The 13,850-nt window shown below is 53.4% G+C and overlaps 1 protein-coding gene across 1 annotated transcript in view; it reads right to left on the reverse strand.

Annotated features, from left to right (window-relative positions):
* The window catches only part of pou6f1 (POU class 6 homeobox 1), an 884,787-nt gene that overhangs the window by 576,106 nt on the left and 294,831 nt on the right, over positions 1-13,850 (reverse strand). Inside the window, exon 5 of the mRNA XM_072493696.1 lies at positions 3,348-3,567. Coding sequence (XP_072349797.1) covers positions 3,348-3,567 — 220 coding nt within the window. The remainder of the gene's footprint in view (positions 1-3,347; positions 3,568-13,850) is intronic.

Below are 13,850 nucleotides of genomic sequence, written 5' to 3' on the forward strand. Positions count from 1 at the left end.
GAGGATACTCCAAAGGGCAACCGTGTATATTCATACAGGCCCCGGTGTGTGGTAATTGTTACATATGGTCGGGAGGCAGGGTCCAGCTCCAACTGCAGGTAGGCGTGACTCATATCTAATTTTGTGAATGAGAGTCCGCCTGCAAGTTTCGCGTAGAGATCCTTTATGCGAGGCATTGGGTATCGGTCGAGTCGGGAAACTGTATTCACTGTAAGTTTATAGTCGCCACACAAGCGAACTGTGGCATCTGGCTTCATTACTGGTACAATTGGTGCTGCCCAGTCAGCAAAACGGACGTGCCTGATAATACCCAAACTCTCCAAACGAGTGAGCTCCCCTTCTACCTTCTCGAGCAAGGCGTAAGGCACTGGGCGCGCCCGGAAATAGCGCGGCGTGGCTCCTGGTTCAACTTGGATACGGGCTACGGCCCCTTTTATTTTCCCCAAACCAGGCTGGAATACCTCTGGGTATCGTCCTAGCACCTCAGTCAACCCTCCAGAAACTGTTTGGAGGATGTGCTGCCATTGCAACCGCAAATGGCGCAACCAGTCCCGACCCAACAGGCTGGGCCCATGGCCACGCACTACGATAAGTGGGAAACGTCCCTCCTGGCGTCCATAGACAACAGGGGTCATTGTAGTTCCTGCAATGTCCAGTGGTTCCCCCGTGTAGGTGGCCAACCTGGCCTGTGAGTCAGTTAATGTAAGGGTCTGTATACCCTGCTTGATGCGGTCGAATGTCCTCTGGGCGATCACGGAGACCGCTGCGCCAGTATCCAACTCCATCTCCAGCGGGTGGCCATTGACCCGTACTGTCACCTTAATGGGGGCCACACGGGGAGCTGCCACACAATGCAGCTGCAGGCAGTCGTCCTCCGTCTCCACATCCTCAGGAGTGGTCGCCGCAGGTTCATCCACATGGAAGGTACGGCCTCTGGGCTGGTCCCAGTTACGGCCCCTGGGCTGGTCCCAGTTTCGGTCGGAACGACGGCGCCTCTGGCGTCCCCAGGACCGCCGTCCGCGACGGGGTCGGCGCCTACAAGTCTGACACGGACATGGCTCCTCACCCATTGGCTCTGGAGAAGGGTCCCTTCGGGGAGGAATGTCCGATGGCCACTGGCGTCGGTCTGGTCGTTGCCTCGCCCAAGGTACCGCAGGAGTGCGGGGGACGTTTTTGGGCGGAAAGGGTTGCGCCCCAAGGCATGCACTTCCATTCCCTGTAGCTCCTGTACTCCTCGCTCTGCGCTCTCTCGGGACAAGACTATTTGTATTGCCTGTTGAAAAGTCAATGTTGGCTCCGCTAACAACTTTCTCTGGGTGGCCGCATTGTTAATACCGCAAACCAAACGGTCGCGTAACATTTCTGACAAGGTCTCACCATAGTCACAGTATTCCGCAATCCCGCGTAGCCTGGATAAAAAAATCGGCAAGGGATTCTCCAGGGGTCCTCTCAGCGGTATTAAACCGGTAACGCTGGACTATCGTGGACGGAGTTGGGTTAAAGTGTTGCCCCACTATATTCACAAGTTCATCAAACGTTTTGGTGTCCAGCGCAGCTGGGTACGTAAGGCTCCTAATCACCCCAAACGTATGCGGCCCGCAGGCGGTGAGCAATATGACCACCTGGCGCTCGTTTTCGGTGAAATTGTTTGCCCGGAAATAGTAACGCATCCGTTGTGTCTACTGGTTCCAGCTTTCCAGCGCAGCATCAAAAACATCCAAACGTCCGTACAGAGGCATGGTATAATAGAAAACAACTTCCAACCTGTATCCAACAAAAATCCAGGGAGGTGGCTTCAGCAGTGTAGACGGCTATCCACTTTAACCCTCATCGCCAGTTTTGTAAGGGACCCGAAGAATCCAGCACGAGTTTTAAGGATACAAAATAATAACGTTTATTTACTATAACAACATATACATAACAGTAGCAGTAACTTCCCTTGCTACCTTCTCCTTCCTCCTGGTTCCTGGACTGGCCAGCTTATTTATAGTAGGAGTTTCTCCGCCCCCCTCATTGGGGAAGTTCATACTCCCATAGGATTGTGGGATAGTCATTAGTTCCCAGCCAATCGTCAGTAGGCAGGTTATAACAGTGAGGTTATGCACTTTGGAAGGAGGAATCTAGGCATAGACTATTTTCTAAATGGGGAAATGCTTCGGAAAGCTGAAGCACAAAGGGTCTTGGGAGTCCTTGTTCACGATTCTCTTCAGGTTAACGTGCAGGTTCAGTCGGCAGTTAAGGCGGCAAATGCAATGTTAGCATTCATGTCGAGAGGGCTAGAATACAAGACCAGGGATGTACTTCTGAGGCTGTATAAGGCTCTGGTCAGACCCCAGTTGGAGTATTGTGAGCAGTTTTGTATCTAAGGAAGGATGTGCTGGCCTTGGAAAGGGTCCAGAGGAGGTTCACAAGAATGATCCCTGGAATGAAGAACTTGTCGTATGAGGAACAGTTGAGGACTCTGGGTCTGTACTCGTTGGAGTTTAGAAGGATGAGGGGGGATCTTATTGAAACTTACACAATACTGCGAGGCCTGGATAGAGTGGACATGGAGAAGATGTTTCCACTTGTCGGAAAAACTAGAACCAGAGGACACCATCTCAGACTAAAGGGACGATCCTTTAAAACAGAGATGAGGAGGAATTTCTTCAGCCAGAGGGTGGGGAATCTGTGGAACTCTTTGCCGCAGAAGGCTGTGGAGGCCAAATCAGTGAGTGTCTTTGAGACAGAGATAGATAGGTTCTTGATCAATAAGGGGATCGGGGGTTATGGGGAGAAGGCAGGAGAATGGGGATGAGAAAATATCAGCCATGATTGAATGGCGGAGCAGACTCGATGGGCTGAGTGGCCTAATTCTGCTCCTCTGTCTTATGGTCTTATGAATTGGACATTCTGAATTCTCCCTCTGTGTATCCGAATCAGCGTCAGAGTGTGGCGACTAGGGGCTTTTCACAGTAACTTCACTGAAGTGTTAATGTAAGCCAACTTGTGACAATAAAGATTGTAATTATTATACATTGGGTTTTTTTCTATAAATTTAGAGTATCCAATTATTTTTTTTCCAATTATGGGGCATATTTAGTGTGGCCAGTCCACTTCACCTGCACATCTTTTGGTTGTGGGGGCGAGACCCACGCAGACACAGAGTATTTGCAAACTCCACATGGACAGTGACCCGGGACCTCGGCGCCGTGAGGTAGCACTGCGCCACCGTGCTGCCCTCTACATCCATTGTTGCACGTAATTGAAACAGCATTTAAATGTATGTCAAACAAGATGCACTACCCCTATCTTGTCCAATAACTTTTATTTTACTCTGTGTGTACAGTAAATGATGGTTGACTTACCCTGCAAGTTTGCCAGAGGGAGCTTGAGGATGCTTCCTGCACCAGTGGCAGAAGTTAGTCCTGGGATAGAAGCAAGAGTTGCGGTGGGAATTGTCAACACAAGTCCCTGTTGTGCAGTTACTTGATTAGCCATGTTAAGTGGGATGAAAAACGGTTGGTTTAATGAGACACTGCCTGTCGAAGCCATTACCACTGTTGCCAGGTTGTCTGAAGTCAACACCTGCAAAAGGGATACATTTCAAAGATTAGTAGATCACGTAAAGCTGCATCTTGGGGTCTTTAAACTAAAATTTTGTAGAAATCAGTTCTGTTTCCTTGATTTGTCAGAGCAAACAAAAGATTCAGTGGTCCAGCCAGCCCTGGCAATTTAGAAAAGTATGGCAATACATTGAGAGTTCGACGATGAGGCCGAACTCAACTGTTCCAAATGTAAGTAAGTTACTGTTATAACCTGCCTACTTACGATTGGCTGGGGACTAATGACTATCCCACAATCCTGTGGGAGTATGAGCTTCCCCAATGAGGGGGGCAGAGAAACTCCTAGTATAAATAAGCTGGCCAGTTCAGGAACCAAGAGGAAGGAGAAGGTAGCAAGGGAAGTTACTGCTACTGTTATGTATATATTGTTATAGTAAATAAATGTTATTATTTTGTATTCTTAAAACTCGTGCTGGATTCTTCGTGGCCCTCACAAAACTGGCGACGAAGGTAAAAGTGAATAGCTGTCTACACTGCTGAAGCCACCTCCCTGGATTTTTGTTGGATACAGGTTGGAAGTTGTTTTCTATTATACCATGCCTCTGTACGGACGTTTGGATGTTTTTGATGCTGCGCTGGAAAGCTGGAACCAGTACACACAACGGATGCGTTACTATTTCCGGGCAAACAATATCACTGAAAACGAGCGCCAGGTGGTCATATTGCTCACCGCCTGCGGCCCGCATACGTTTGGGGTGATTAGGAGCCTTACGTACCCAGCTGCGCCGGACACCAAAACGTTTGATGAACTTGTGAATATAGTGGGGCAACACTTTAACCCAACCCCGTCCACGATAGTCCAGCGTTACCGGTTTAATACCGCTGAGAGGACCCCTGGAGAATCCCTTGCCGATTTTTTATCCAGGCTACGCGGGATGGCGGAATACTGTGACTATGGTGAGACCTTGTCAGAAATGTTACGCGACCGTTTGGTTTGCGGTATTAACAATGCAGCCACCCAGAGAAAGTTGTTAGCGGAGCCAACATTGACTTTTCAACAGGCCATCCAAATAGTCTTGTCCCGAGAGAGCGCAGAGCGAGGAGTACAGGAGCTACAGGGAATGGAAGTGCATGTCTTGGGGCGCAACCCTTTCCGCCAAAGAACGTCCCCCCGCACTCCTGCGGTACCTTGGGCGAGGCAACGTCCGGACCGACGCCAGTGGCCATCGGACATTCCTCCCCGAAGGGAGCCTTCTCCAGAGCCAATGGATGAGGAGCCATGTCCGTGTCAGACTTGTAGGCGCCGACCCCGTCGCGGACGGCGGTCCTGGGGACGCCAGAGGCGCCGTCGTTCTGACCGAAACTGGGACCAGCCCAGGGGCCGTAACTGGGACCAGCCCAGAGGCTGTACCTTCCATGTGGATGAACCTGCGGCGACCACTCCTGAGGATGTGGAGACGGAGGACGACTGCCTGCAGCTGCATTGTGTGGCAGCTCCCCGGGTGGCCCCCATTAAGGTGACAGTACGGGTCAATGGCCACCCGCTGGAGATGGAGTTGGATACTGGCGCAGCGGTCTCCGTGATCGCCCAGAGGACATTCGACCGTATCAAGCAGGGTATACAGACCCTTACATTAACTGACTCACAGGCCAGGTTGGCCACCTACACGGGGGAACCACTGGACATTGCAGGTACTACAATGACCCCTGTTGTCTATGGACGCCAGGAGGGGCGTTTCCCACTTATCGTGGTGCATGGCCATGGGCCCAGCCTCTTGGGTCGGGACTGGTTGCGCCATTTGCGGTTGCAATGGCAGCACATCCTCCAAACAGTTTCTGAAGGGTTGACTGAGGTGCTAGGACGATACCCAGACGTATTCCAGCCTGGTTTGGGGAAAATAAAAGGGGCCGTAGCCCGTATCCAAGTTGAACCAGGAGCCACGCCACGCTATTTCCGGGCGCGCCCAGTGCCTTACGCCTTGCTCGAGAAGGTAGAAGGGGAGCTCACTCGTTTGGAGAGTTTGGGGATTATCAGGCCCGTCCGTTTTGCTGACTGGGCAGCACCAATTGTACCTGTAATGAAGCCGGATGCCACAGTTCGCTTATGTGGCGACTATAAACTTACAGTGAATACAGTTTCCCGACTCGACCGATATCCAATGCCTCGCATAGAGGATCTCTACGCGAAACTTGCAGGTGGACTCTCATTCACAAAATTAGATATGAGTCACGCCTACCTGCAGTTGGAGCTGGACCCTGCCTCCCGACCATATGTAACAATTAATACACACCGGGGCCTGTATGAATATACACGGTTGCCTTTTGGAGTATCCTCTGCCTGCGCAATTTTTCAACGTGTTATGGAGGGCATTTTGAGAGGTTTACCACGTGTGGCTGTCTACCTAGATGACGTTTTGATTACAGGGATGTCGGAGCAAGAACATTTGGAAAATCTGGAGGCTGTCCTTAGACGCCTTTCGGAGGCTGGAGTCCGTTTGCGTCGCACAAAGTGCGTATTTCAGGCAAAAGAAGTAGTCTACCTAGGTTATCGCGTGGACCGCGAGGGTCTGCACCCCGTCGCAGAGAAGGTGCGTGCAATTCAACATGCCCCCACCCCGACTGACACTTCGCATCTTCGTTCTTTTCTCGGTCTAGTAAACTATTACGGGAAGTTCCTGCCCAATCTGGCAACTACGCTGGCCCCTTTGCACCTGCTGCTAAAGAAAAATCACACCTGGGTTTGGGGTCAGCCGCAAGAAACCGCTTTCCGGCGGGTAAAGCAACAATTGCCGTCGTCTGGGTTACTAACCCACTATGATCCGGGAAAGCCTTTGCTCGTCACATGTGATGCATCCCCGTATGGTATTGGGGCCGTCCTGTCCCACAAGATGGAGAACGGGGCCGAGCGACCGATAGCTTTCGCCTCCCGCACATTGACTGCAGCGGAGAAAAAGTACGCGCAGATCAAGAAAGAGGGCCTGGCAGTGGTTTTTGTGGTGAAACGCTTCCACCAGTATGTGTACGGCCGCCATTTCACCATCGTGACTGATCATAAGCCCCTGCTGGGACTTTTCAGAGAGGATAAGCCAATACCGCCCATTGCTTCTGCACGGATCCAGCGCTGGGCCTTGTTGCTTGCTGCATACGAGTATTCTCTGGAGCACAAACCAGGTACGCAGATAGCAAATGCCGACGCACTGAGCCGATTGCCTTTATCGACCGGCCCCATGTCGACCCCCACGACCGGTGAGGTGGCTGCAACCCTAAATTTTATGGACACCTTGCCTGTCACGGCATCACAGATCCTTGATTGGACCCAGACGGAGCCAGTCCTGTCAAAGGTTCGGCACATAGTCCTGTATGGTGGACAGCATAGACAGCTCCCAGGCGAGTTGCGGGCATTTTCCTCCAAGCTGTCAGAATTCAGCGTGGAAGACGGCATCCTCTTGTGGGGGACGCGTGTGATTGTCCCGGAAAAAGGCCAGGAGCTGATATTATCAGACTTGCACAATGGGCATCCAGGTGTGACCAAGATGAAAATGTTGGCCCGGAATTATGTCTGGTGGCCAGGCCTCGACACCGACATTGAGAAGGTGGCCCAAAACTGCTCCATCTGCCAGGAGCATCAGAAGCTTCCGCCGGCCGCGCCCCTACATCGCTGGGAATGGCCAGGGCGGCCTTGGGCACGCTTGCATGCAGATTTCGCAGGCCCTTTTCAAGGATCCATGTTCCTTCTACTAATTGACGCCCAGTTCAAATGGCTGGAGGTGCATAAGATGCAGGGGACAACGTCCTGCGCAACAATTGAAAAGATGCGTTTATCGTTTAGTACGCATGGCCTCCCCGAGGTGCTGGTCACGGATAATGGCACTCCATTCACGAGTGAGGAGTTTGCTAGGTTTACAAAGATGAACGGCATCCGCCATATCCGCACTGCCCCATACCACCCGGCTTCAAATGGGTTGGCAGAGCATGCAGTGCAGACATTCAAAAGAGGCCTAAAGAAGCAGTCTTCCGGATCAATGGACACGAGACAGGCTCGCTTTTTGTTTACGTACAGGACCACCCCCCATGCAGTGACTGGGGTAGCTCCCGCAGAACTCCTAATGGGCCGGAGACTTCGCACCCGCCTTAGTATGGTTTTCCCGGACATTGGCGCAAAAGTACGCCGCACACAAGAACGGCAGGGGCAGGGATTGTCTCGGCACCGTCCAATTCGGCAGTTTGCGCCCGGTGACCCAGTATTCGTGCGGAATTTTGCTGGTGGTGACCAATGGGTTCCTGGTGTAATCTCGTGCCAAACGGGCCCTATATCTTACCAAGTGCAAGCCCAGGGTCGTCTCCAGCGAAAGCATGTAGACCACGTCCGGTCAAGAAGATCATCCCTTCAAAAGATTCCCCGCCCCCAGAGCTCATTTCAACAGCCGCAAAGACCAGAGACAAGGGAAGGTAGTCCTCAAAATCTTCCACTGCTGCCTCACTCGAAGCCTGCGCAGGTCGTTACGGGGCCGAATGGAGATAGAGACGCTGACATGACGGAGGCAGCAGACTCTGACTCCGAGATGGAGACACAGGATGCATCAGAGGGGGAATCCTCGGGTCCACAGGCCGTGGATGTACAACCGCGCCGTTCATCACGGAAGCGCGGTCTCCGTCTCGTTATACGCCGCCTGATCCAGCGCCGCGTGCAAATGGCGTCCGGCCTGCGGCCAAACGAGTTCGACGCCTTCCTTCGCCAGGGCCTACGGTGGATTCCTTGGACTTTGGGGAGGAGGGATGTTATAACCTGCCTACTTACGATTGGCTGGGGACTAATGACTATCCCACAATCCTGTGGGAGTATGAGCTTCCCCAATGAGGGGGGCAGAGAAACTCCTAGTATAAATAAGCTGGCCAGTTCAGGAACCAAGAGGAAGGAGAAGGGAGCAAGGGAACATAGAACTTACTGCTACTGTTATGTGTATATGTTATAGTAAATAAATGTTATTATTTTGTATCCTTAAAACTTGTGCTGGATTCTTCGTGGCCCTTACAGAAGTTACTGACCATCACTTCTTCCAAATATGTCTCTTCTTCATTTTGAATCGCAGTCTTGCTTTAATAATAACAATAATAATAATAATAACCTTTTATTGTCAAAAGTATGAAGTTACTGTGAAAGCCGCTGGTTGCCACATTCCGACGCCTGTTCAGGTAAACCCTTCCCCCCTCAGTCTGTGTGATTAACACTAAAGAGGGGTTGGTAACTGTGTAAAACCCCCCGGTCTGTGTGATTAACACTAAAGAAGGGCTGGTAACTGTGTAAAACCCCCGGTCTGTGTGATTAACACTAAAGAGGGGCTGGTAACTGTGTAAAACCCCCCGGTCTCTGTGATTAACACTAAAGAGGGGCTAGTAACTGTGTAAACCCCCGGTCTGTGTGATTAACACTAAAGAGGGGCTGGTAACTGTGTAAAACCCCCGGTCTGTGTGATTAACACTAAAGAGGGGCTGGTAACTGTGTAAACCCCCCGGTCTGTGTGATTAACACTAAAGAGGGGCTGATAACTGTGTAAACCCCCCGGTCTGTGTGATTAACACTAAAGAGGGGCTGATAACTGTGTAAACCCCCCGGTCTGTGTGATTAACACTAAAGAGGGGCTGATAACAGTGTAACCCCCCCGGTCTGTGTGATTAACACTAAAGAGGGGCTGGTAACTGTGTAAAATCCCCCGGTGTGATTAACACTAAAGAGCGGCTGATAACTGTGTAAAACCCCCCGGTCTGTGTGATTAACACGAAAGAGGGGCTGGTAACTGTGTAAAACCCCCGGTCTGTGTGATTAACACTAAAGAGGGGCTGGTAACTGAGTAAAACCCCCGGTCTGTGTGATTAACACTAAAGAGGGGCTGGTAACTGTGTAAAACCCCCGGTCTGTGTGATTAACACTAAAGAGGGGCTGGTAACTGTGTAAACCCCCCGGTGTGATGAACGGTTACTGCCTTATCATCATGTAAGGTGATGTCCCCTTTAAGACCGGGCTTGGAACCCTGGGGACTCCGCCTCTGGCTCCGCCCATCTGGGAGCCCTGCATAAAGGCCTGCCTCATGGTCTGTATCGCAGTCAGCTCTCGTCCATAGCTGTAGCATAGTTATTAGTCTAATAAAGCCTTCTTTACAGTTTAATCTCTAAGCATCATTATTGAGGGTACCTCAATTTATTAGACTAAACTAGATTCAGGATGGACGCAGGCCTAAAACCAGAGAAGCTCAATCTGGAAGCACGAACGCCGGAGGCAAAGGAAATTTTTAAATACTGGCTGCGATGCTTCGAGGCCTACCTGGACTCCGCAGAGACTCCCATCCTGGGGCCACGCAAGCTGCGTCTACTCCACGCCCGGGTGAGTCACAGAATCTCCGCCACGCTCGAAAAGGCAACTACTTATGATGCGGCGATTGAGTTGCTCCGCAAGCGGTTTGTCAAACCCGTCAATTAGGTGCACGCCCAGCATCTGCTCTCTACCTGCCGGCAGCGCTCGGGGGAATCGCTCGACGAGTTTGTTGAAAAACTCACCGTGCTTGCCAGGGACTGTGACCATCAGGATGTGACAGGGGAAGTCCATATGAACCTGCACATCAGAGATTCTTTCGTGTCCGGCATCCGCTCGACCTACATCCGGCAGCGGCTGCTCGAAAACGGGGCAAAAGACCTCCAGGAGACGCTAACGCTCGCCTCCTCGCTGGAGGTGGCCCGACATAACTTGGGTACGTACCCCGCGGACTCTGCCAGCCCCCCCCCCGGACTTCCTCAGACTCACCCGTATTACAGGCCTGTGCCACGCGGCGACCCGCTCACCATGAGGGCACCATGCTACTTCTGTGGGCAGGGCCAGCACCCACGCCCACGCTGCCCAGCCCGCTCCGCGATCTGCAGCGACTGCGGGAAGAAAGGGCACTTTGCGAGGGTCTGCATGGCCAGACCCAGGGGCCAGAAAAACAAAGAACAGCCGGCCCGAAAATCAGGCTCTCAGGCCCCAAGGCCTCGCAATGCTGCTGCGCACCGACCCGACACGCCCTCTTCTGACGCGTCATCAGCCTCGTGCAAATCATGGGAGCGGCCATCTGGTCGGCGGCCATCTTCTCGACCCGACACGTGCGACCAACGGCAGCGGCCATTTTACGAGTCCAATTCGGCTGACGCCTCCGACTACCCGCGACTGGGTGCGATCACCCTCGATCAAACTCGGCCAAAACACCTGCAGAACTCCATGATGCAGGTCCAGGTCAACGGAGAGCTTTATCCACCCTGAAACGGTAAGGCGCTGCTCCCTACGCACCCATCCCGCATCCCAAACCATAGCCCTCGCATCTGGGTCCCACTCGGTACAAATCACGGGGTACTGTATTGCGGATCTCTCGATCCAGGGTGCCAAATACACCCGTTTCAAATTTTATATCCTCCCTCACCTCTGTGCCCCCCTGCTGCTCGGACTGGATTTCCAGTGCAGCAACCGAAGCCTGACACTGAAGTTCGGCGGACCCTTGCCCCCCCCTCACGGTGTGCTGCCTTGCGACACTAAAAGTCGCACCCCCCTCGCTATTCGGTAACCTCACTCCTGACTGTAAGCCCGTCGCCACCAGGAGCCGGCGCTACAGTGCCCAAGATATGGCTTTTATCAAGTCAGAGGTCCAGCGTTTACTGGGAGAGGGGGTCATCGAGGCTAGCAACAGCCCTTGGAGAGCGCAAGTGGTGGTAGTCCGGTCCGGGGACAAGAAACGGATGGTCGTGGATTATAGCCAGACCATAAACCGATTCACGCAGCTTGATGCGTACCCCCTTCCTCGCATCGCGGAAATGGTAAATCGGATCGCCCAATACCGAGTCTTTTCCACGGTCGACCTCAAATCTGCCTACCACCAGCTCCCCATCCGACCAAAAGACCGCCCCTATACTGCCTTCGAAGCAGCCGGCCGGCTCTTCCACTTCCTCAGGGTCCCCTTTGGTGTCACAAATGGGGTCTCCGTCTTTCAAAGGGCGATGGACCAAATGGTGGACCAGTACGGTTTGCGGGCTACATACCCGTACTTGGACAATGTCACCATCTGCGGCTATGATCAGCAGGACAATGACGCTAACCTCAAAGTTCCTCCAGACCGCCCGAGCCCTGAACCTGACCTATAACGAGGGCAAATGCGTTTTCCACACCACCCGGCTGGCCATCCTCGGCTATGTCGTGGAAGACGGGGTCCTAGGTCCCGACCCCGACCGCATGCGCCCCCTTAAGGAACTCCCTCTCCCCCGCAGCCTCAAGGCCCTCAAACGGTGCTTGGGGCTTTTCTCCTATTACGCCCAGTGGGTCCCCAAGTATGCGGACAAAGCCCGCCCACTCCTGAAGACCACCACTTTTGCCCTCTCGGCTGAGGCTCAATTGGCCTTCAACCGCATCAAGGCCGACATCATCAAGGCCGCCATGCACGCGGTGGACGAAACCATCCCTTTCCAGGTAGAGAGCGATGCATCAGACATCGCCCTGGCTGCTACCCTCAATCAAGGAGGCAGACCAGTAGCGTTCTTCTCCCGAACCCTCACCGCCTCCGAGATTTGACACTCTGCAGTCGAAAAGGAGGCACAAGCCATTGTGGAGGCTGTGCGGTGCTGGAGACACTACCTCTCCGGTAGGAGGTTTACCCTCGTCACCGACCAACGGTCGGTCGCCTATATGTTCGATAACACGCAACGGGGCAAAATAAAAAACGATAACATTTTGAGGTGGAGGATCGAACTCTCCACCTACTCGTACGATATCAAGTATCGTCCAGGGGAGCTCAACGAGCCCCCAGATGCCCTGTCCCGCGGCACATGCGCCAACGCGCAGGAGTACCGCCTGCAAGCCATCCACAATGACCTCTGCCACCCGGGGGTTACCCGGCTCGTCCATTTCATCAAGTCCCGCAACCTACCTTACTCAACCAAGGAGGTCAAGGCCATGATCAGGGCCTGCCAGGTCTGTGCGGAGTGCAAACCGCACTTCTATCGGCCAGACAAGGTTCGGCTCGTGAAGGCCTCGGGCCCCTTTGAGCGACTGAGCGTGGACTTCAAGGGGCCCCTCCCGTCCACCAACCGTTATGCTTATTTCCTCACCGTGATCGATCAGTTCTCGCGTTTCCCATTCGCCATTCCCTGCACCGACATGACCTCAGCCACGGTGATTAAGGCACTGCACAGCATCTTCACCCTGTTCGGTTTCCCCGCTTATATCCACAGCGACCGGGGTACATCGTTCATGAGCGATGAACTGCGTCAGTATCTGCTCAGCAAAGGCATCGCCTCGAGCAGAACGACCAGTTATAACCCACGGGGAAACGGGCAGGTGGAGAGGGAGAACACGACCGTGTGGAAGGCTGTCCTTCTGGCCCTGCGGTCGAGAAATCTCCCAACCACCCGCTGGCAGGAGGTCCTACCCGATGCCCTACACTCCATTCGGTCACTCCTCTGCACGGCCACGAATGAGACCACTCACGACCGATTAGAACATAGAACATAGAACAATACAGCGCAGTACAGGCCCTTCGGCCCACGATGTTGCACCGAAACAAAAGCCATCTAACCTACACTATACCATTATCATCCATATGTTTATCCAATAAACTTTTAAATGCCCTCAATGTTGGCGAGTTCACTACTGTTTGTTTCTCTTCCCCAGGAAGACTTCCCCAGGAAGTCTACCTCCGGGGTCTCGCTTCCACCTTGGCTGATGGCTCCGGGACCTGTTCTTCTCCGGAGGCACGCGAGGAGCCATAAAACGGACCCCCTAGTTGAAAAGGTCCGACTGCTCCACGCCAACCCCAGTTACGCCTACGTGGAGTACTCCGACGGCAGGCAAGATACGGTTTCCCTCCGGGATCTGGCACCCGCTGGATCCTCCACCACAGACGCCCCTTCCCGCGCCCTGCCCCTGCAGGACCCGTCGCACCCTACAACACACCCCCTTCCGGCCCTACCACCCATTGGTGAGCTCCCTTTACACACGCCGCCGGTGCCGGCTCCGCTACCCCCGGCCCTGCCTCGTTCCTATGCCCCGACTCGGACCGAAGCTCCGACCGCTGTGCTCCCGGATGTGCCCTCAACCGGGACGTCCGTGCCCGCCGCACAACCGCCCGAATTGAGGAGGTCGAGGAGGACGGTCCGGCCACCGAGACGGATGGACCGATGATGGCACTTCACCCCCACCGGACTCCTTTTTAAACAGGGGGTGAATGTGATGAACGGTTACTGCCTTATCATCATGTAAGGAGATGTCCCCTTTAAGACCAGGCTTGGAACCCT

The sequence above is a fragment of the Scyliorhinus torazame genome, chromosome X (assembly GCF_047496885.1).
Source record: "Scyliorhinus torazame isolate Kashiwa2021f chromosome X, sScyTor2.1, whole genome shotgun sequence".
NCBI lineage: Eukaryota > Metazoa > Chordata > Chondrichthyes > Carcharhiniformes > Scyliorhinidae > Scyliorhinus > Scyliorhinus torazame.